The 24088-nt window shown below is 40.5% G+C and overlaps 1 protein-coding gene across 2 annotated transcripts in view; it reads right to left on the bottom strand.

Moving 5' to 3' along the window:
• The window catches only part of FYB1 (FYN binding protein 1), a 91991-nt gene that overhangs the window by 61082 nt on the left and 6821 nt on the right, over positions 1-24088 (bottom strand). The window contains exons 1-2 of one of the 2 annotated variants that reach the window (XM_019495849.2): positions 20686-20869; positions 11920-13087 (exon numbers count right to left, since the gene is read on the bottom strand). In XM_019495849.2, coding sequence (XP_019351394.1) covers positions 11920-13060 — 1141 coding nt within the window. In that variant the 5' untranslated portion in view covers positions 13061-13087; positions 20686-20869. Of the gene's footprint in view, positions 1-11919; positions 13088-20685; positions 20870-24088 lie in introns of those variants that run through there. The other variant, XM_019495848.2, reaches the window with a different exon arrangement.

The raw sequence follows: 24088 nt of genomic DNA, 5'->3' as shown, positions 1-24088 counted from the left end.
TTCAAAAAAATGTTTTCAATGTTTTGAAACTAGTCATACTGCAATGTTTCAAACTAGACATGATGCAATATTTGCCAACTAGTCAGTGTCTGAATCTACCTTTGGAGTCAAAAAAACATTTTTAGGCACGCAAATAACTTTCCCTAGACAGAGGACTCCACAGACTTCAACAGAACTATTTTGAGGAATAAAGATACTAACGTGAGTTCATTGTCAGCAAGAATCACACCCTTTTGTATCAAAATGAAAGGCAAAGATATTGAGTGGTATGGCGGATGTGCAGCATTTGCCGGCATCTGTGAAGTTACTTCAGATCACAGCAGTGGCAGCTTGTAAGGAGGCACATAGAATTATTCATGCTGAAATGTCAGATAAAACTCCCCATTGTTTGAAGTGTATCTTTAATATTATTCTTTATTTTTAAAAGATTTATAAACATTAGCCAGTTAATTTTATACCATATGGATTTATTTCTGAAAAAAAATTAATTTGAATTATTTTGAAATGGAATATGTTCATTCCAAAAAGATTCTGATAATTTAAAATAAATCATTCATAAATCATGGATTATGGTCAGAGAGGGCATGAAAAGAAAACAGAGGGAGGGAAGGGAGTTATTAGCATGAGCACTCAGTTGTTTAAAAGTGACATTTTGTTTCTCAAATCAACAAGCTGGTGGTGCCTCTGATAAAGAACTCATTATATAGTTTTTACAATATTTAGACCAATTAATGTGGCATAGTATTCTAGTTAAAATTAATTAGAATGTTATAAATATATGACCTGTGCAAATTTTACTCGCATAAGTAGCCTAATGACAGAGCTTTGCATTCAAATCTTGCTTTTTAAAATATTTTCCATTGAAACTTTGTATGCAAGGTTTCTCACTGTTCCAAATGTGTACAATCCATGGTATGGAGGGCTGGGTGAACATTACACAAAATTAAATATTTCTAGTTTCCAAAAATAATCTTTTAGAATGAAGCCATTGACCAAATGATTAATATGCACTTTAGGCTATTTTGTTTAGCAAGTCCCTTACTATTTTTATCATAAAATAATAAAACCATACTTGGCTCTTGTTATATTTATTTAGAAATTAATACCAAAGGTTTCAAGAGTGATCAGTGGTTTTGTTTGCTGAAATGTTTAGTTGTCTAATCCTGGACACCTTAAAAGGGCCTGATTTTCAGAGTGTGAGAGCACAGCAATTGAGTATGCAATATCTGAGGCAAGAAAAATCACTTATCTCCCAAAACGGAAACAATACGTGCCTAACCATATACTCCTTAAAAGAATAGGAGTTTTCCTATTCAAAATTGTACTACTCCTTTAAAACAATAGTCAAATTCTTCATTCATACGTGAGCTTTACGTGCATGACAGCTTTACGTGCATACATGAGGACAGAGACTGGCCTTAGACCTACATTATTTTCATAAGTTCCACTTAAAAGTCTATCTTCCAAAGATTGCCACAAGAACATAGACATAGAATTTTATCACGATGACCACTGACAGATGGGCAGTTCCCCAGAAAGTGCCATGAGTTAGAGCAACACCCCCCAACCTGTCCCAAGAGGCATTCGCTGTTTGGCCATGGGGTGTGGGAGGGCAGGGATTGAGCTCCACTTTGGAGCTGATCCAGTGGAGAGAGGCTGCCTGTCTACAGCAGAGGTGGGCAATTATTTCAGGCGGAGGGCCACTTACTGAGTTTTGGCAAGCCATTGAGGGCCGCAAGACAGGCAACAAGGGGCAGATAAATAATAATTTTCTAAATTTTTTAGGGGCCCCGCAGGCTGGATAGAATGGCCTGGTGGGCTGCATCCAGCCTGTGGGCCGCATTTTGCCCACCCCTGGTCTACAGCCTTTCTCCCCCAGCCCCACCCAGCTCTGGCATTGTCTGCAGGATGGGAGGGGGGAGCCCCAGGCTGGGGTTTACCCAGCCTAAACCCATGGCACCAAATGAATAAGAAATTATGCTAGCAATAATTAACACTCATTGTTGGTAACTTCCAGAAAAAATCATAGAAGTGCTGGCAGCAATCAGAGGCCCTACTTGGGACTCTGGCCTTTTCTGGTTGGTACTCAAGTACTAACAAAGAAGGAGTAGAGGCATATGCCACCCAGTCTTAAACACACAGTAGAACCATCAGTACTTAAGAAGGAGCTTTTTCGCACTGAAAACTACACACAGTGATGCTTGAATGTAACCTCTTTTTTAAGCAAGACAGTTGTGCAAATGACAAGAAAAACCCATTCTCTAATGCTACTCATCAGTGGACAAATACCCCAAATACCTTTCTTTCAGACTTCAGGACATAGTACAGTACAAAGTCTGCACATGATCCTCCAATGGATGAGCTCCTTGTAGTCATAAACAAGAGATAGACATTATGAGTAATTATCCCTCCATCTCTAAGGGCCCCACAAGGTCTGCTCTTCTCTCTGGCATTATACAAGATCTATGTGAAGCATGTGAAAAAGCTGGTGGGACAATATTGACCAAAGTGCTAACCGCATAGAGATATTGGCTCTGGAGCTGTAGGGTCCTATCATCCTGCTTCCCAGTTTCTCAGTGCTTAGTTAAAATCAGACCTGGAAGAAAAACAACAGACTGAAACAGTGGTGCTCTGCCTCTGGCCTACGAGCCAGATTTGGCCCATGGGGCTCCCCCCAGGTCTGGAAATTCGACAGTGGGAGGGTGGTGGCAATTAACAGTGCTACCGCTCTCCTACTGCTACATTTCCAAGCCCTGCGGGCCAAATGACATGAGCCTGCATGTGAGGCTGGGACCATAGGTGTGATCCAGTATGGGGCCCGATATAAAGCATCGGACCAGCCCACAGACCTATGTCATACCACTCATCTGGCCAGCAAGGTTGAAAGGTTGGACTAAAGCTAATCTCAGACAAGACTAACATGATGCTATCAGGGAAAATAAATATTAAAGCCTCTATTTCATTATTTGTCTCTATCAAGGATATCTGTCTCAAATGAATTAATTATTCTGAAACCTTTTACTCTTTCTCACTCCTCATTGCTACTCTTTAACTTGCCAAAAAACTTAATCCCAACCTGCTTGATACAGTTCAGCCTACCCTAATCCTTGTTTTCAAGAAGTCTAGGCCTTGTTACTGATGTACATGTCTAAAAATGAAGCAAAACACCCTGAATAAATTAAACTTTTACAAAATACAGCAGTTTGTTTATTTAGTAATACAGATCACCACAAAGCCACCAACAGTGTTAGCTTCCCAGTGAATTCTGAGTCCAGTACAATCCCTGGGACTGGCTGCAGCTACCTGAAAAATCGACTCTTCCTCCCCTCATTGCATTTATATCAGGGATTCTTTCACTGAAACAATGAATTGGTTGTGAGGGATAGAACCTTCCCAGGAGATGATTTAGATTGAGGAATACATTCTTGCAAGGGAGAATGATCCTGGATGTTACTATTTTCAGAACTAAACACAAAACTAATTTCTTCAATAAATTCTTCCTATGCACACAAATGCACACAAAAGGCACTTACTCTTACATATAAATCAAGTGAAATTAATGACGTGCATAAACTAATCAATTTTCTCTTTCAGATTAAAGAGAAAGTGATGTGATGATTTGTATTTTTAAATCATTAGAGGAATTCTGGTGATATGTTGATTATACTGCACTCCTATAGCAGGGACAATTTTAAAGCTGAAGGCAATGAAAAAGGAGGCCTGGAGAGTGCAAGACAAATATTGACATCATAGTAAGTGAAGCCAACCTATAATTTAACCAGGGCTTGGTGACTGTGATGTTTTGCACTGTTGGAGAAAGAAGTAAAAATGTTTTATTTCGCTGTAGTATTGGACTGTTGCTGCGGTAAACATAGGCATTAATTCTGAGTTTCCATCACAGGGCATTATTAGAATTGGTTTACAAAACAGATTTTTTGAAAAAGCAAAAGACATCTTTAATTAAAAAATGAAATGCTTTTGACCAATGCCCACCAGTCTTCGCTTCCATCACTTGGGCTTATATCATGTTCTTGTAAAAAAGCAACAATTTATAATCCCAGTGGCAAATTAAGATTTTCAAAATAACTTTCTCTGTGTTGTGAAGTTCTCCCCACATTTGTGTAGCAATTAATGAAGAGCAGGCCAAAGCTAAAAGATTTCAGGAAATAAAATGCATGATTTTAGGCTTGACCCAGAAGGTATTCTTTTTTGATAAGCAGAATCAGTTTAGCGGTGATCCAATCAGATCCCTTGCCTTTACTGTAATTTTTAGTCTAATAGTGTCTTCTTATCCCATCCCCCCTTTCCCACCTGACTAGTTTTTCCAATACTTTTTTCTAAAGAAACCTTCATAACGTGATGAATCCCAACCCCACCTCTCTGCTGATATACTCATCTCCAGCAATGACCACTCTTGTTGGGCTTTAATTCAAAATGCCATTTACTTAAGAATATGTTTATATCTGTGCTTGTTCAACAAAATACTTAAGCATGTGCTTAATACATTATAATAATCACAGAGCACCAAAAGGGCACTAACAAAATTAAAACAAATATAGGTGAAGTGAATTCATTCACTTCGAAATTTAAATAAGTGTTTGTAACATCTTTATAGTAATCGTTCAACTATAATCCAATAGAACTAACAGCTACATTTACAATGTTTAATTCCTATGAATTTAATAGAAGTTTTATCATAAGCAGGATTGCAAAACTGAACCCTAAAACCTGCAGAATTGAACCCTAAAACCTGAATGTAGGTTATAAATGTATAAATGAGGAGAAGGTGCTCTTGTCCATCTCATTAATGGTATGTAATAAAATACTCATAGGGTGTGTCTACATGGGACATTTTACTATTCAGTAGACTGATCTACTGTGTAGTAAAGCATCATTGTTGACACATGCACACCATTTACTGTGCAGTAAATCAGTAAATTAGTCTACTGCAGAGTTAGCTACTACCTGTATATACAGGTAGTAAACTAACTGTGCAGTAGGTACTGCACAGCAGCACAAGTCTAGACATTGACCAGGGGCAACTGTCTAGATGCTGACCAGGACCAAAACCAGGGGGTCACAGGAGGCAGGGAAAACCCCCAGTCCTGGCACTGCTCAGCCATGATGGGGTAGCTCTCTGCCCCCCTGCTGCTCAGTAAGCCTTTATAACATTAATAGCACATTTAGATGTGCCCATTATATACAAAGGAAAGGTTGTTCCATGTGTTTGGCAGCAAAGGAAAATGGAGACATTCAGTGGAAAATCCCCAGCAGGTTGAAACTGCAATTGATAAAAGTTATGGCGATTCAACCTAGCTGCAGACTGCCTTTGGTATTTTTACAGATCGGTTTCTTTCATCCTAAACTAATTCTTCCTCCACCCCCACCCATGTTCAGTTATTCAAAAAAGAATTGCAAGCCTCACACCAAAGAAAGGTATTGAATGCAATATGTTAAAATACAGGTTTGCAACATTTTTTTACAATGTAGCAATCCTTGTGGTAGGCTTGCTTCCTCTTAACCATATACAACCATAGACCTTATCTGACACAATCTTATGATGGGAAATACTGGAGTTTACGTTCGTCCAGTATTTACCCAGTGTGCATTTGATTATATTTATTCCCTAATCATCTCAATAGTCAGTCCACTGTCTGCTCTGCCTGTCTAATGATTTGGTGAATTGTAACAGTAACTGTAATCTTACAGCTGTAATAGTTTTGGGCACTGTGTCTCATTCTCAGCTGTGTATATTGGACTCATTCCACTGATTGAATTGGATCCACAGAATAAAACCTGTCCTCACTGAAGTCAATGGCAAAACCCCTGTTGTGGTTTTAGAGTTCCCCTATTTATATTAAAGTGGAAGTATTTTGTGCTCTGTCACAAGGGCTCTTTCTGTCTTAATTTAAAATAAAAGTCTCTTAGGTGAAGGCATGTGGCTGTAGTTTGTTCATGAAAACCCCCCCCCCGATACTCAGTATTTATCAACAGTGGGCACTGAGTTCTGCCTGGGGATTGAAAATATGCACAAGAAAGGATAGGAATGAAAAAAGTAGTTCAGCTTTCCTGCAACACAAAAATCTGACTGCTGGAAGCTGGACATACTGCATTTATAGGATGACAACTTTGTTTCTTGACAAAGATAGTATATTGATTTTGTGCTTTAGACAGTCTTTTTGGGCCAGGTCTGGAGCATCTATTGATCTTATTAATGAGATCAATGAGATCTATTGATGAAAATAATTTTAGTGTCATTATCATTTAGGGGACAACAGTTCTGTATTGCTCCATTTACACAGTAGCTCAGCCTACACTGTCCATTCTGATTTTCATGGTGAACCTATGATGTGGTTCTAAGATCAATATTTTTGTCAGTCAGAGAAGCTTCAAAATCTGTTTCTCCTGCTTCTGAGAGATGTAAAATATTTTAAACTAAAGGCCATTTGAAAACAGAATACTTTGGGCTCTTATTCACTGACATGAATAGGTGATATGTCCTTACCTAACAACTGGAAACCTCATATCTTCCTTTCCATCAGGACCCAAAGCATATCTTAAGGACTAAATTCTGCTCTCAGTTAAACTGGAGTACATCCAAAGTAACTCAACTGACAGCAGTATCAGTACTACCTGCCCAGAAATTTAAGATTTTTTTAGTAAACCCATGGGTCAAGAACTTGTTCTTCAGCTTCACTTTCAATAATAAGAATGATTAACATCAATATGGAATGGAATCTCAAAATAAAAAGTCCTAGTTTAAATCCCTGCTAGTGAACATTAGGTCATAAGTTAAGTTTACTGCACATTTTAAACGCAAGGCTGGACATTTTGCCTTTCTGTAAATGACAATGTAATCATAAATGAGGCATTTTGTGAAACTTACTGCCAGGCTATGCTAATACTGTTGCTTGGACAGGCATTTAAGCCAAACATGACTTTGTAGCATGCTGTAGTTCAGCTGCATAATAAAGGTGGCTTCTTCTATTAGATGCTAAAAACAAAGCTGTAGTATAGCTTGGTTTCTATTAAAAATGCATGTGTTATTAGTTTGCCCTGTCTTCAAAACAGTTGTCTCTGGTTCAAGTATTTTTTCTTCCCTTGCATTTTCATAATGCATACATCTTTCTGCTGTTCTGTTATACATATATATCTCTTTCCTCATTTTAGCACTGGGATAACAATAAAATGACATTAATCCCTTAAATCCAAAATCCCTAAGTATTTTCCAAATACTTATACACATTATTATCAGTAGATAGTTTTTGGGCTTTAGTTTATGGAGGAGATGATTCACAAACACTGTAGCTTCAGGACTACCTGAGTATTTACCTAAATAATGAATGACTATAGAAAGAACAGGACATCCAACTTTGTGCTTTTAAGATAACTGAACAACTCTGATAAGTCCTATTTTTACAACTTCATTAACTAAATAATGATCTACTTGAATTAGCTAAATTAAAAAATCTTGTCTTACAACTCTGAAAGTCACTGTTTTGTCTTGCATTCAAATCAGACCTACATTTCCTTGAGTCTAATGAACTGTATATCATTCAATTAAGAGGGTATCAGTTCTGAAATTGAAGTTTAAAATCATCTTTATATTAGAAGCACCAATGCTTGTCATTCACAAGGCAGAAAAGGGAACGTATTTAAGATTCTGAACCTATACTTGACTTTAGGTGGCTGGATTTCTGTACACACACAGACCTCCACTGAAGTGAACATAAGTACGAGAGTTACTTTGTGTGATTTATTGTAGAGGTATGGGCTCAGACTGGAAGAGATCTGAGACAAGGACTCTTTCATTTGACTTGTTTCAGTGGAAACTCCCCAGCACACTTTTGGATACTTAGAAATAGCAATGATTCTTTCTATTATTTTCTGCATCTGAAAAGCACAGATCTCCTGTGGGTTAGAACTGACCCAACAATACACTCCACTATCAGTGGAAATGGCTTTAGTGCTATGGACTATGGCAGTAGGTCCATGTGCCGTCCAGGACGGAATGAGGTTTGCTTACAGAACTGGTTGGGATTATTTCAAAATACTTTGTCATTGGAAAATGCTGATCATAAAGAAATAAAATGTCCATGGGAATATATTAGTTTAAAAATGCTTTATCAAGAAAGATTACTCAGATTTAGGGTGAAATTCCTAGGTAAAGGGAAAGACCTACACCAGAGCAGCTATTTGTCTGCAGTTTGGTTCTTCACTTGAGGTGTGGGAGGGCCCAGTCCATGCCCCTGCTCTGCTTGATCAAACCAGGGAGTGCTATTTCCCAAGTGAGCATCTTAACTAATGAACTATGGATTCTGGCTCAGTGAATATTTATTTATACAAAGAAGCACAACCCCAGCAGGAGAGATTGAGATAAACTAGTCATAGCAGAGGTGATAGTTTGGCAGCTGGAGCACTCAAATGGTGCATAGGAGACTTGTGTTCAAGAACTTATCTAAAGAGCAGTGACTTGAACATGAATCTCTTACAAGTCAAGTGCCCCAACCACTGGCACATTGATCATTGGAGACGTTTTTTTTTTTCTGTTTAGAAAAATTCCAAAGGTCTTGAGTTGTCCCACGCAGGAGTGGGAACACTTCTGACATTTCAAGAAGTTTCACCAGAGGGGAAATCCATTTCCTGCCTAGCTCTGTTTGCTCATTCTCTTCTTACTCAATTCAAAAATCACAGGAGCAGATACAGTATAATACTACTATTGGTTGGGGTTTTGAGGCCAAGGTAACATGAAGAGTTTGCTTTTTGCTGAGGGGGCGGCACTTTCCTGGCACAACTTTGATTCTTGAAGTGACAGTTGAAAAAACAACTCTGGTTAACTTCAAAAAGGTACCATCATGGCATAACTTGTATCCCCAGAAATCCAGCAGTAATGACAGTTACAAAAAACATTTGCCAGGATCTATTTTAGTTAAGTTACCTGATAACGTACCTTTCTTCAAGTCAGGTTAGGTAGCACACATGGATATTAGCCATACTCATTGGTAGAAATACTTTGACTTCTACGTGTTCTCTGTTATTGCCAACATCAGTTTCATGCATTCAACAGCACAGATGCAAAAAAGCACAATCCTTGCACCAGGCAGTTTGTAACTAAAGGTCCTGATGACTGATGCCAGGTGGTCTGCATCCTCACAGCCTTGTACGCATGTGCAGCCAAGCATATGATCAGAACCCCCATACAGATTGGGAAGGGGGGGGGAATGGAGGAAGCAAGAGCATTGCAAGAATAAGATCATGCAGGTTGCACATGGATTGCTGCATACTGAAATGCACTTTAAACATTTCAGTCTTCCCTGGCCCAAACAGACAAACTAAAAAATAGTTATCAACCACTGTGGCATTGCTAACTCTTGCAGTATTTGGTGTTTTTTTCGCCTAAGGTGTCATTTGTGTAATGACACAGAACTCTCCACTTTCATTTAAAAAGAAATATGTTTCTGACTCTTTGGTTAAAGGAAAAAAAATTGAAAATATGAACCAAATGTATGAAAATATGAACCCAAATTAATTAGTATTTAAAAAAAAAATGCTACTTTTTCTGAGGCCTGGGTGTTGCTTTTTAAATGTTTGGTGTTGCAGTACTGCTGCTGTTTTTGCTTAATCTCTGTGAGCCTGCTCTTTAATTCATGGTCTCATGAACTTAAACTTCACTATCTTCATATTCTGACTGTCAAACGTACAGGCATAACTGAGAAATTCTGACCAGGGCTCTAAAAACAACGGGCCATTTCCTCAGCTGCTGTAAACCGGCACAGCTATTTCATATTCAATGGAGTTACATAGAAGTAAACCAGCTGAGGAGCTGGCCCCTGCAATGAATTCATGAAAACCCTTCCAAAAATACATAGTGACACAGGAAAACCAGAACGTAGTTACAGGTAATGCTGTTTTGAGCTAGTTGAGCTCCAGCAGCTCACTTACCACCAAGAAGGAATTAACAACTGAATATAAAGCTGCAACCATATTTAGTGTTCAAAGAATGGCTTTTTTTATCAGTGAGATTCACTCAGCACTCAGAGCTTGTATTCTTCCCAGAGTCTTCACCTGGGCAGGATATTTTCAAATGTCTTTGGTTAGGTCTGTTTGGCACTATATAAAAACCAGCTACAAAACTGCAAACATCGCAGCGTGTGACAAAAACAAACATGGGTCTTGACTACAGTGAAGCTTTTTGTCCGAGCATAATTGCAGAGCTGCAACTGTATCTGTGCAAGCTATTCATGTAAAAAGTGACTAATGCAGCTTGATCACCTCACACAGTCTGCTGTGGGTTTTAACAGCTTGTAAAATGATTTAAGTGAAGAACTGTTAGAGAAATTCAAATTACTGATGTGATTATGTAACTAAAGGTCTGACTGACATAGGCTCCAAGCTGAAGCCTGGAAAAATCATGAGACTGACTTTAACAATAGTGAGATTTTTTTACACAATAGTAAAACTGGGGTTCTTTTTATTTTCCTTCTGGTTTCTGTGGGGTATGCTCAAGACATGTTTTCCAGCTTTTTTCTGCAATTATGAGGGTAGAAATGGGGTTTTCTTTAAAATGAAATCAGAGATTTCTATGTAATCAGTTACTCTAGCAGGTGTTTTTTTTAAGAAAAACACCAACTATTTTAAGATTTGTAATATAATTGTAAGTGCAGGCAAAACTTACGTAGCTCAATGAAAAGTCCAATTAACAAGCCATTTAAAAATTTCCAGAAAGTGCTTAAAATCTCTACCTACAGACAGACCTTTAAACCAAGCTAAGTGAGAATTTAAATGTTAAGCACCTCTGAAAATCTGATAATTTCTGTTTAAGAGCCTAATGTAGATACTTGAGAACCTAACTTTAGGTACTAATGTTTAGGTACAAATGTTTCAGATTTGTAAGATTGTATTCTTGACCGGCCTCAGAAAATTGAACCCAAAGCAATAGCGGTTGTACCACGTCTTACAGACATGACCCCAGATCCTTCAACTGGATCAGTATGGGCAAGGTATCTGCCCATGCAACATACAGGACAAAGTTACCTCTTTTGAACATAAAAAAAAGATTGTTACTATAATAAACTGCAGTATTTGGGGCATATAAGTAAGTACTCACAAATATTTCAGGCACATTTGTAGAAGGTTGATATAGATAGCAAAATATCAATGTTTATATTGAAATGGTCCCAAGTCTAAAACTTTAGCTTTAGATTTCAACCATCACAAAATTCAGTGGGCCTTGTTCCTTCATAAAATAAGGGTCAGATCTTTAGCTGATGTAAATTCACACACAATTATTTTTTAGCTGTGTGAAGGAAATGGTGTTAAATGGAGCTATACCCACTTATAATCATGCTCCAGAGTGGCTTGTAAAGCCTGGATTGAGATTGGGATCTGAAATCCAAGCAGCTTTAATTCAGGGGACATTCAGTGAAGGTCTGTCTTTATAAAGACATTAAAAAGAAGGTACCTCACCTCTAAGTTATGTACTGTGGTTGGTCCTTGTAAAAGCACAAAGATATGTGGTGGTTACTAGAGGCCAATGTATTCAAATGTGTAGCCATCAGTCTCCCCTCCAGGAAATGACTGTGAGAAGGGCATGCTACTCAATGTGTCATTTAAGGGAAATCAGAAATAAAGGCCAGTTAAAAGTAATACTTGAAATATTTGATTTGAGTTATACCACAACTAAGCATTTTTCAGAAACAAATAAACTAAGCAAAGCAGCCACCTGTCCCACATTCTGTACAATATGTGAAGGTATCGCATTGTTTTTAATTCTGCTCTGTGCAGATGGGTAATGCAAGTACAGCCTAGGACTCGAGCAGGGTTTGCATGATGCAGGGTTGCATGTGTCAGCAATCCATGCACACCGACAGGAGTTTCTCCTTGAATGAATTAAGTAATAAATAGGGGAAAAAGACTCACTGTCTTTTGTAGTATGTCTCCGAAATCGTTCCAGGTCCACCTTAGGGGGTCTGCTGGGCTTTTGAGGAGCAGGACCCACCGTAAAGGTGGGAGGCAATGTTTTCCGTTTCGGGGTGGTTGAATTCTTGTCCCCATCTTCTTTTTCACTGAAGCTGCTTGACGGTCCTGCTGCAGCAAGCCTGACAGCTGGCTTAGGGAATTTAGGGGGAATTGAGCCTGAATCTTCCTGGTTCATTTTACTGAGGAAAATATTCTTGGCAATACCAGTCCTCTTTTCTTCAGTCTTTTCCTCACCAGTTTTTGGGATGCTCGGAGCCAGAGCAATCCGATCGCGAACAGGTTTCAGAGCCACATTGGGAAAATGGCCAGCTGGAGAATCTGGGCTGTTATTGCTATTTTCCTCTGTTTCCTTTGCTGTCCTAAATGAATGACCTTTTGGTCTGGGGCCTATCTGGCCTGGAGGTCCCTTATGCAGAAAAACATTTCTATTGGATGTGTCTTCATTGTGGGAGGTATCAGGGGCCAGAGGAGGTTTTTGGCCAAGAGGTGGTTTGGGAAAAGGAAGCTTCGGGTCATTTTCCTGTGGTACAGCAGCAAACTTCTCTTTTTTCCCAGCTATTTTGGGGAACACAGGTTTTGGCTCACTCTCATGCTGTGGTACAGAATTCAAAGGTGGCTTAGGCCCCAGCACAGGCTTGAAGTCATGGTCCTGGGTGTTTGAGCCAAGGTACTTGTTTCCAGGAGGTTTGGGAAACACTGGCTTTGGCTCCTCTTTTCCCAGGTCACTAGGCTTGGACCCCAAAGGCTTGGGGAATCCAGGTCTTCCATCATCTTCTCTGTTAGCTGCATGAGGTGGAGTCCCAAACCTGTGTGCCACTGGGTTATGTTTCAAATATGGAGGCTTTGGATCCTTGTCTGTCTTATCATCAATAGGAGGTTTTATTCCTAAAGGAGGTTTAGGAGATGCAGACTTGGGGAAGGCGTGGGGCCCAGAAGGAGGACCTGCATTCCCGTGACTGGTAAATTTCTCAAGCGCAGCTTTTCTAGCCTGTAGTCCTGAAGATTGCTCTGGGAGTCGGAAGGGTCGACTGTTAACTAAAACATCCTCTGCTGGGTTGTTACCAGTATTGAATTTCGCCATGAGGGACTTCACATCTGCCTTGCCATCCTGCAGACACAAAGAACAAGGCAAGAAAAAAAAGAAGAGAGCAACAAATGAGACGTCTTAGTCACAATGTTCACATATACCGTACAATGAAGGATTTCCTGGTCTGAGGCTCTTAGTGATGCTGATTGGCTGGGGAGCTATTGTAGCATGTCTTCCTGTATGGCTAAAGAAGTGGAGTGTTTTGTGCTACGTTTTGTGGTTAAACAATTTTTCAAAGTTTTCAGTGCAGGTTGATTTTTGATGATGGATCCTACACTGACTGTACTTAGTTACTGTCATTTTTGTCCTCCTTTTTTATTTGCAAAACTTGGAAGCGACACTTGTTTTATGTATACATAATAAACCTCTCTAACTTTAAAAATAGTAGTCCAAAATAAAAATTGGGCTTGTCAGTCAAGCTGGGTTGGGGTCCCTGAACTTTGTATTGCGTTTGTGTTATTCTTGCATTTGTGTACTATTGTGTACTTTTGCCTTCCATGTTACTGTACTAAGGCGCATGAGCTGTCTATTCACCCATGAATAATCTGAACAATGTATTTCTGGATCAGGTTTTCTGAATTTGTTTCCTCATCTTTTTAATATCATTAACCAATTTAGCCCTTTCAAACAATTTGTTCACTGTACTGTGTTAGAACTTAAATAACATAAAAAACAAACAAATGTGAATCTCATATATGAATCCAGGTAGTCAGACAGACCTCAGCCTCACTTGTATAACACCCCAATGTTATCTTAATCCATCTTTTTCTTTTTATACAGCAGAGGGAAGAAGCTGACAATCATTATAGATATCATCAGATTTAAGTTAACTACTGCTGCTGGATAGCAGCCACCCTTACCCATCCACCCACACACATATACTTGTGACTGCCTGCCAGTTTCCAAAAGTAGTGGTTTACCTAACATGAACAGAAAATTAGGTGTCAGAAATGGAAATCAAGAATCCACAGTTCTGACTGCGCTCTTTAACACTATATTACTTGCTGTCATATTACAGATATTTTAAAAACTTAGAATCCTAGTGATCAAACATGTTAAAAGCCTGCCCTTTGGAACGTAAACACATCGGATACTTGTACTTAGGTATCATATATATATCAGAATTGTCTGGCCAATAGATTCCTTTAACTCAATCCTGGTAGCTTTTTAATTGATTCCGTTACACTGTTAATCCTGACAATAAAAACATGTTCATGGTATTATAAATTATCATAATGTGAAGCTCATCAACATGAATAATTGACAGAATCTTACCTTGGCTCTTAGAGATGATGGAAATCTTTCTGGTAATAAAGAATTTTTCTTGTTGCAAGCTAAGGTTTTGATGAATGAATACTTTCAGAACCTCTTTTATTAAAATAAACTATACAACACATCTAAATCCTACCAAAACATGCACTGCATCTAGGGAGAAGGAATCAGCAACATGCCTATAGGCTGGGGAACACCCTTCTTGTCAACATGATGGCAGAAAGGGATCTTGGAGTCATGGCTGACTCCAGGATGAACATGAGCCACCAGTGCGAGGAAGCAGTCAGTAAGGCTAATTGCACCTTGTCGTGCATCCACAGATGCATCACAAGCAGGTCTAGGGAGGTGATCCTTCCCCTTTATGTGGTGCTGGTCAGGCCACAGTTGGAGTACTGCATCCAGTTCTGGACACTGAACTTCAAGAGGGATGTGGCTAGCATTGAGAGGGTCCAGAGGGCCACTCGCATGGTCAAGGGGCAGTGGGCAGGCCCTACAAAGAAAGGCTAAAGGGCCTGAACCTATTCAGCCTCCACAAGAGAAGGCTGAGAGGGGATCTGGTGGCCATTTACAAACTCACCAGGGGGGACCAGCAGGAATTGGGGGAGGCTCTGTTCCCCTGGGCACCACCTGGGGTTACTAGGAATAATGGCCATAAATTGTTAGAAAGAAGGTTCAGGCTGGACATCAGGAGACATTACTTTACAGTCAAGGCTGCCAGGCTCTCAAATGGGCTCCCAAGTGAGGTTGTACTCTCCCCTACCTTGGGGGTCTTCAAGAGGAGGCTGGGCAGATATTTGGCTGGGGTGATATGACCCCAGCACCCATTCCTGCCCAGGGCAGGGGGTCGGACCTGTTGTGATGATCTGTTTAGGTCCCTTCCGACACTAAGTACTATGATACTATGATACACTCCTTGTTAGTGTAAGATAAAATACTTCTGCCTGCTCTAGGGCAACTTTGTTTCCTAATAGCAAAAGAAGAGTATTTCTGATATTCCATTTGCTTTAATTTACTTAGGCCCTTGTTACACGGTAATTTTAGGTGGCTTCTGAAGCTCTTAACTCTATAGTGGCTTCATGTTAACACATTTTAAGTATCTTAAAGTACCCCACCCAGTGCCTGTGCCCCCAGGACCTGGATACATACCCCAGTGGAGCCGGATGGCATGAGCAGGGCAGAGCTCAGCAGTTGCAGTACAGCAGTGTGGGGCTGGTTCCTGTTGACCCCAGGTTCCACTGGGCTGCGCAGGGTCTAGCTGCCACCTCTCCCCACCTGGCTTACCCAGCAATGACTGTGGTTGGTGGGTGTCTGAAGCCCCTGAACCCCCTCCCCACCCCACCCCCTGCACCAGGAGGGGTCCATGGATGGGACTTTTTGCCCCTGCTGGGCTTGGGAGGTGGTTGTGAGTGGCACAGCCTTCCCACCTGCTCTGTGCAAGCCCTGCTCAGATGGGCAGCGGCGTCAAGCCCTGCATTTCATGCCCAGAGCCATCCAGCTGCTGGGTGCCTGCCAACCATGGCTGCTGCTTGGTAAACCAGGTGGGGGGAGCCAGTGGCTGGACCCAGCACAGCCCAGGACTGGTTTGCTGCTTGAGCTCTGGGCTGCTGGCCAGCTGGGCACCACCTGAACTCTGAAAAAGACCAGGCCCCTCAGAGCTCAGGCAGCAACATGCTGGCTGGCAGTCCATCTGGCAGCAGTGTCAGGGACAAGCTCCAGAGAGAAAAAACTATTGGACCCCGGGACCTGACACATCCCGGTGGGGCCAGGCAGCTGGAGAAGGGCAGAGCTCAGCAGCTTCAGTGCAGCATCCTGAGGTTGGTTTCCATTGACCTTGTGCTCTTTATTAATCCCACCCTATACTTTCAGAATAACTGCACCATCTTGTACCAGAATATAGCCTGAACAGAAGCAACTTAAATGGCTCAAGTTTACTCTGACTGAAAATACTGGGAATTTTGAAATGTCTTTTTACTGGGAACACTATTAGGCCCCCAGCCATGATTTGCTCTCTCTGCATGCAGAAACACACACATTCACACTCTATTTTCCATTCTTTGTAACACCAAAAGATAATTTTGTTGTGAGTTTCCCTTGTGATTGTTCTTTTTTCAAGCAAACAAAAGCACTAGATCAATCAAAGGAGTGAGGTAATTTTACTCAGAGCAAACTCTGACACCCACAAAAGATTAAATCCTTAAAGCAAGCAAAGAACCACCTAAGAACTCATGAAAAATACATAGAAACCTAGTCTACAAAGCCAAATCCATTTTCTCCTCCTGCATGTATTTCCCACCTGTGACAGCTTTCCTTCTTTCTTCCATCTCTCTGCAGCCAAAAAACTGACAGGTTCACTTTTAAAATATATCAAAACCTAGCAAAGCTGCCTAGTTTAGATGATCAGCTAAATTTCAGAGAAAAAAGTATATTATCAATTCTAGGAAAAAAACAATCTTCCCCAGTGGGTTCTTTAACATAACGAAAGACCCACAATGCAGCTACTAGCTAGTAAAGCAAACCCTTTCCCAGTGGCAGAACAGATAAGGCACTGGAAAGAAAGAGTCAAGGAAAATAGCAAACTGAAAGTGATAGAAAAATGTAGATCTGAAATGCAATTTGTCCAATAAGGGCTTGATCCTGGGAGGTTCTGAGAACCAGACAATGGGAGGGGGGAAAAGCTTAGTTATTGGCAGAAGGACTGAGCAGGATTCTCTTAGAATCATAGAGCATGAGGGTTGGAAGGGACCTCAGGAGGTCATCTAGTCCAACCCCCTGCTCAAAGCAGGACCAGCCCTAACTATCTCATACCAGTCAAGGCTTTGTCTACCCGGGTCTTAAAAACCTCCAAGGATGGAAATTCCTCCCTGGGTACCCTGGTCCAGTGTTTTGCTACCCTCCTCATGAGAAAGTTCTTCCTAATATATAACCTAAACTTCCCTTGCTGCAATTTGAGTCCATTGCTCCTTGTTCTCTTATCTGCCATCACTGAGAACAGTTTAGCTCAGGGGGCAGCAATGTGTTGGGCAGAGTGCCAAACACCCGCAACCTTGATTTGTAACATGTTGGTGTGCCAGGGGTGGGTGGCAGGTGAGATGCAAAGGGCCTGATCCTTGTTGCGGCAGCACAGCCCCAGCCGCTTCCCCAACATCCGCCCCGTGGCATACATGCCAAGCAAAATGTCTTCATATGCCACTCTCTAGCACATGTGCTGAGGGTTGCCTATCCCTGTTCCAGCTCCATCCCCTTTGGGACCACCCTTCTGGTAGTTGAAGGCTGTTGTTAAATCACTCCTTAGACTTCTCTTTTCCAGACTAAATAAACCCAATTCCCTCTGCCTTTCCTCATAAGTCATGTGCCCCAGTCCCCTAACTATTGTTAACTTCCACTGGACTCTCTCCGATTTGTTCCCATCCTTTCTGTAGTGGAGGGCCCAAAACTGGACACAGGACTCCAGATGTAGCCTCACTAGTGCTGAATAGAAAGGAATGATCACTTCCCTTGATTTGCTGGCATTACATAATGCAGCCTAGTATGTTGTTAGCTTTCTTTACAAGAGCACACTGTTGGCTCATATTCAGTTTATTGTCCACTGTAACCCTCAGGTTCTTTTCTGCAGAGCCACTACTTAGCCAGTCAGTCCCAGTGCCTGTACCAGTGCATAGGATATTTCTGTCTTAAGTTATCCTTATTGAACCTCATGAGATTTCTTTTGGTCCAATTCTTCAATCTGTCTAGGTTTTTCTGAATCCTAGACCTACCTTCGAGCATATCTACTACTCCCCCCAGCTTGGTGTCAACTGCAAACTTATTGAGGGTGAACTTCATCCTAGTTCTCAGGTCGCTGATAAGGTTGTTCTTCTCCATACTATCACTCTCCCCAAGTGGAATGATACAACTACCAGCATGTAACACTTCCTTTCCAGAGGAATTTAAGTGCCCTGTTGCTTTGCTTCTTTCTCAGCTCAGTTATCAGACCTGGGATTTAGTAGACCTATCCTAGATGTGAGATCCATATGCTGCAATATACTACAATAATTAAGGTAGATAGAAAGGGTATGAAAAGGAGTCAGAAAGCATACATTTGCCCCAACCAAAAAGGGCTATTGATATATCCTGCACACTGTGGTAAGCTCATGACTGGTAAAAAGAGGAAAATGGTATCAGAAATGAATGGACCAAAACTGATGTCAGACAGAAGACTTCATTATCAAATAGAATAATTAAGGGGTAGCCTATCCTCCACCCACCCCTTTGTTCCCAAAAAACGAGTGTTTGTGGGTCAGAAGACCTTGTGAATGGAATGGCAGGGGATTCTGGAGAGCGGTGATTTTCAACCAGGGTGCAGTGGCAGGGTGACTTGTGGTACTTTCCAGAATAGCACAGGGTGTCATGCAGTGTTAGCTCTGTTAGGTATGCAAACAAAATTCCAAGAGCTGCCCAGAGATTTCAAATAGGAATCCACTGTGATAAAAACATTCTGACCTGTTGTGGTCTTTCTGGGTTTTTGGCAGCAGAAAAAATGCTCTATCACTTTTTTACAGCCAAAAAACAAGTGAAAGCTAAGAGCTGGCATATTCTGAGAGTTGCCTTGTGTCTAAAAAGGGGTGCCTTGAACCTAAAAAGGTTCAGAACCAGTGCTCTAAGGAAAAATGAACAAACCACCCTTCACTGGTGAACTTGGAACATCAGTGGCTGCTAATGGATGTGAAAAAAGAAAACACTTTACCAGAAACAGCAGCACGCTAGTTTGACCCAGCTCCGCAGCATCTGTATACATCGGGTTCTTCAGCTGGGATTTTCGGTGATTTTATCTATGAGCTGATTCAATCTGCTATTGGACAAAAGAGCCAGAAAAGCCCTGCTGAAATGCCCAATCTACACAACATTGGGGGAGCCTGGTCCAAGTAATGCAATACATCTTCTGGTCATGCAGTGGGTTTGGCAAGGGGGCATGCTGACTTTAAAGTAAAGCACCTTTTTTTTTTGTTTTCTTTTACATCCATAAGTAGCCTTTATGTCTAGAACAGTATACCCACAGAATTAACTGACCATCACCATTAGGTCAGCAATAGCCTCAATGTGCTGGACATGATACCCTTCTTTATCTGCTCTTTCCTTTTCCTTTTCATCTTTTTGTTTCTCCTATCAGCTTTTATTTGACCCTAAGACCTATAGTACAACATGGCAACAGCACAGTAGCTGAGATGGTCCCTATCCAGCTCTGCCAAGTCTGAGAAGGGCAGTGACTGGGAGGTTCCTTATCAGAGCAGCCAGATGCCTTCTCCAATCGTAAGAAATCCAGGGTTCAAAGCAGCAGCTGCTTCCATTCATAACTGACCACTTTGTATCCAAACAGCATTAACAATGTATTAATAATATTTTTCTCACTATTAGGATCCTCTGTCTTTTTTTCATTTGTACCATTGTAACTGTTATCAAAACCAGGAAAAATAATAACCATTCACATCAGTGAACTCAACATTAAGAACAGTTAATTCCTTCTTCATAACGAAGGACTGCTTGATAAAATAAGATACTTTAACTGCTATCTTCTCCCTGGAAAAGGTTTTAACATTTTTTATTTTTAAATTTTTTTCTGCATAAAACTCAATTTCAATTTTAAATGTATGCTGTTTTTATAACCAATTTTTCCTCATATATCTTAATTTTCAATTTTCCAGTGTTACATTGCCACTAAGGTTTTTCAGTCACAAATGAGGGTCCCAAATCCTGTTTAGCTCTTTAATGTTAGGATCAGGTCTTAGCCCATTTATTCCATTCCGTCAAAGTGAATGCAACATTCCCGTCTTCTCAAGCATTGAAAGTTATGAGTTCCTACCACTGCTATTAGAGGATTGCATTGTATTAAGATACTATGTGATTTCAAAGAGATTTCTTTCAGGCTTTGATACTATGAATAAAAAAAAATTATTATAAGCAGTCAATGGAAAGAAAGAGGTATTCAAGAAGATACCTTATTCCAGGCAGATTGAAATGTCCACCCAAGCCTGATGATCCATTATAGTGGGCAAGGTCCACCAGTTTCTGTAGCTAGTAGCAAATACAGAGTTGAAGTGGCTATTATTATGTTCGATCACCTTTGATTCCCAGCCTGAATGACCAGATGCCTACTTACACCAGGTTTGACTGGGGCCAGCTTGAATCCAGAGCAATTTGCTTCAGTAGAGGAGAAGAAAACCCATAAAGCAACTAACCAAACACAAATAATGTCACAGAAAATACTAAAGAACCACTTACTAGCTCAATTAAAAATTACAAGAGTACAAGGTTATATGAAGACACTTGGTATTGAATGTATACTTTTTTCTCTTCCCTTTCTGTACACTTACTTGTAAAACGGAACTGCACAAGATTCACCTGAACTCCACAGACCGCTCTGATATCTTCACAAAGACAGAAAAATTGGCACTAACCAAGTGCCTGATTTATCTCTCGGTTGGCTTTAATTCCTGCCAGTGTGCTCAAAACCCATGCCCAGAAGAGCTAATATCTGTTTTCCTGGCAGAAGTTTGCACAAGAAAGCCTTTCTGCACTCAGCAAAGAAAATCTCTCTTTTCAAAGTACTTAAAGGATATTGGCAAAGAAGTGGTAGAAAAAAGGGAACTAAAAATGTGGTCAGGCTATCTGCTGCTGATATCAACAATGCTCATCCTGCAATTTCTAAAATAAAATACAACTCCATTTATATGATAATCTCTATGATTAGAACCACAGCACAAGCCTGGTGAAGTGAGGAGGATAGCTACTGGACCAGACTCTTACATTGTAATGATTAAATAAGCAGAGACTGATATTAGGAGCATAGGTCTGGACAGCAGCTACCAGGTCATGAAGTCCAATCTCGTGCTATTTTAGGCAACCACATTTTATCATCCCTTTCACAAACTCAGCAAGCTACATCTTCAAGTTAGTTAGGTCTTTTGTCTTTTATGCCTATTGCTTTGATTCTTTTGGCATTTTCCTTTTAGATTTGTTCCAAAAGTTATTTGTTAAAGCCAATTGTTATATATCTGCCTGTGGCTTTTTGCCAATGTTTGTATTTTATAAATCAAAAGGTAAATAAAAAGAACAGGTAAACTGGCATGGACAAATTAGACTTTCCAAGGATAACCCAGGACCTGAGCTGAACTCAGTTATGAACTACACAGGCCAGACCTTATACCTTCATACAGTTCACACTGAAGTCAAATGGGCCAGACTGTGACTAAGGAGCTTAATTCTTTAAGTGGCTTTCCTGCTGTTTCTCACTTTTATTCCCATTGTATTCCTTGCCTGTATTTGACTTTGGAGTTCCTAAGTACAGACATGAAGGCTATTCCCATGAGGTTCTGAGCTTCTCTTAGCAAATCCAAGGCTAGTTTAGAAGTGAAGAATCAGGTGTGGCTTATATGATTTAAGGCAAGGCCAACTTCCACAAATGCTCTATTTGTTGTTCACCAGTGCTGAACTCATGGTGTCACTTAGGGCCACACTGTTCTCTCACTCCAGCCTCTTTCCCACTTATAGCATTAGTGTAGGGAATATATGAAGCTTTTGTGCTGGTCTTGTTCATATGGATGACTTTCATCTTGTCTACAGAGGCAGAAAGGCTTGGGAACCCAGTTGGAAAGGGAAGCAAATTTGTGTGCCATCTCTGCAGCTTTATTTCCACTTTCATGTTTTATGAACTCTACGTTCATTTTCTAGATCCATTGCACAGTCTCTACAGGGTTTGGGATGCACAGTTAGCATCATACCCCTCTTAACTCAACCTACCTCAAGAATTCAGAAATATCTTTGGTAGATGTGGTAGTTTTAGGAGCATCAGAGTCAATGACTAGAAGTCTCTTTTGTAGCCAGGCTTTTGTCATGAGATTGAGGGAAGCTAGGAATCACAAGAGAAGGCAAGGGCATCTGAAGGCCACAGGAAATGCACTGCCAAGTTCTTTGTTTCTTTTTGTCCAGAGCAAACTGTCCCTGTGCTGCCCTGAGAAAATGATACTGGGGAAATTTCAGGAGAACAGTTTCCTAAAGTTGCAAAATCCTGAGTAGAGGACAATCTGTTACCGAAACCACCCCACTGTGGATGTCCAAGACATCTAGTCGTCTTTCTATTATTCTAGTATATTTCCTTAAGTCTTATACCAGCTAAGCTTAAAATTTTCCAGAACATGTAAACAGGTATTAAAATATTCTCTTTGGCATTAAGCACTAGGGGGCAACATTTCCCCCCTCTTTCTCATTTGCATGCAGATACAAAATGCTTCTCTATACTGCTTCTGGACCATGCTAAGGAGTGCCACATACTAAACCCCAACATAGATGTGACATAGCTTCCTTAAGGCACTAATGGATGTGCAGGAATAGTCTTGGTTTCAGTTGTATTTATTGAGATGCAACTCATGTTACCCTGAGACAACTACATTTGGGGGCTTAGCATGTGGAGTGAACACATTGTGCTTCAGTGTGATACATCCTAGTGCAATCTGGAGGTGGCATTAACATGATCAACCATATGCTTCTAAATATGGAAAATAATTTACATCAATTAGGTCACACACATTTCTGATAATGTATTTGCAGGATTAGATAAATATGAAGAGGTGGATTATGATAGGAAAGCTTTCTTGAAACTTGAATGATTGAAATATCCAGTTTGGAACAAGAGCAGACAGAAAAATGCTCATCCATGTCATTTTTCAAGCTTCAGTTATATGAGCTCTTCTTTATCTTTCTTCCTATGCACTAGATTTTATGTTATAGGATTCAACTTTATGTGGTGAAAACAGCATTAGACATTACTGAGTAATCTGAGTTAGATTCATGGTCTGTTGCTCTTTTAGACTTTGGTTGGCATACTGGAGTTAGAGTTTGAGCTACAAGAATATCCTTATTTTGCTACTGGGAGGCATTGTTGCAAGTGTTTGCATATGGTACCAGTGCTAGGCAAATCACAAGATGATCAAAGAAAGCACTGCTCTTTGCAGCTCCAAAAGCTAGACTGTTTTTGTTTTTATCTCCTTCATACAGTACAGGGAAGTAAAAATATCTGCTTGGTATAATACTCTCTAGATTCAATTGATAAAGAAGCGTAACAGCATTTAGTCAAAACAACAGTTTATATGGTGAATTTGCTGTGAAGTTTCCCACCTCAGTGTTGGTAACAGGTGTGTTAGATTAAATACAGTAAAAACAAATATATGTGTGTTCCAGAGGCTCCATTATACCAGGGGTCAATGACCTGTGGCCCCCACAAAGGATCCAGTCTTGTGAAGCCTTCAGATGGGGGCCACAGAGCTGTGGCTTCACACATCAGCATCACATCAGCATCACACATTCAGCATCACAGGGCCCTGCCTGTGCTATGCTGTGGTAGGATGCTCAAAGCTTTAGTAGGAGAGCCATTTGCAGGGGAAAGCAGTGAAGGGGCTGGGTCACTCTGGCTTGCTGCCAGAAAACATTGCCAGTCCCTGCATTGTATTATTTCAAGTTTAGCAGCTTCTTTTTTTCTACCAGGTTTTTTGCTCAAGTCTGAGAAGATGCCATAGACTGTCCTTCTCCAAGTGATTATGGGGAATAAGCCATTTTTAGCAGGTAGATGTTTTGAAAAGCATCTGGAAACCTTTTTCTCTTTGCTTTTCCACATTCTCACTGGAGCAAGGGAACTTCTCCACAACCAAAATGCCAACATACATAAACCACTTCTGCCTTTCACCAACATAGATTTGATAAGGATGACATCCCAGACTCTGT

This window comes from Alligator mississippiensis, chromosome 3 (genome assembly GCF_030867095.1).
Source record: "Alligator mississippiensis isolate rAllMis1 chromosome 3, rAllMis1, whole genome shotgun sequence".
Lineage (NCBI taxonomy): Eukaryota > Metazoa > Chordata > Crocodylia > Alligatoridae > Alligator > Alligator mississippiensis.
Note: the sequence above shows the minus strand (reverse complement) of the source record. Positions and strands in the feature narration are given on the sequence as shown.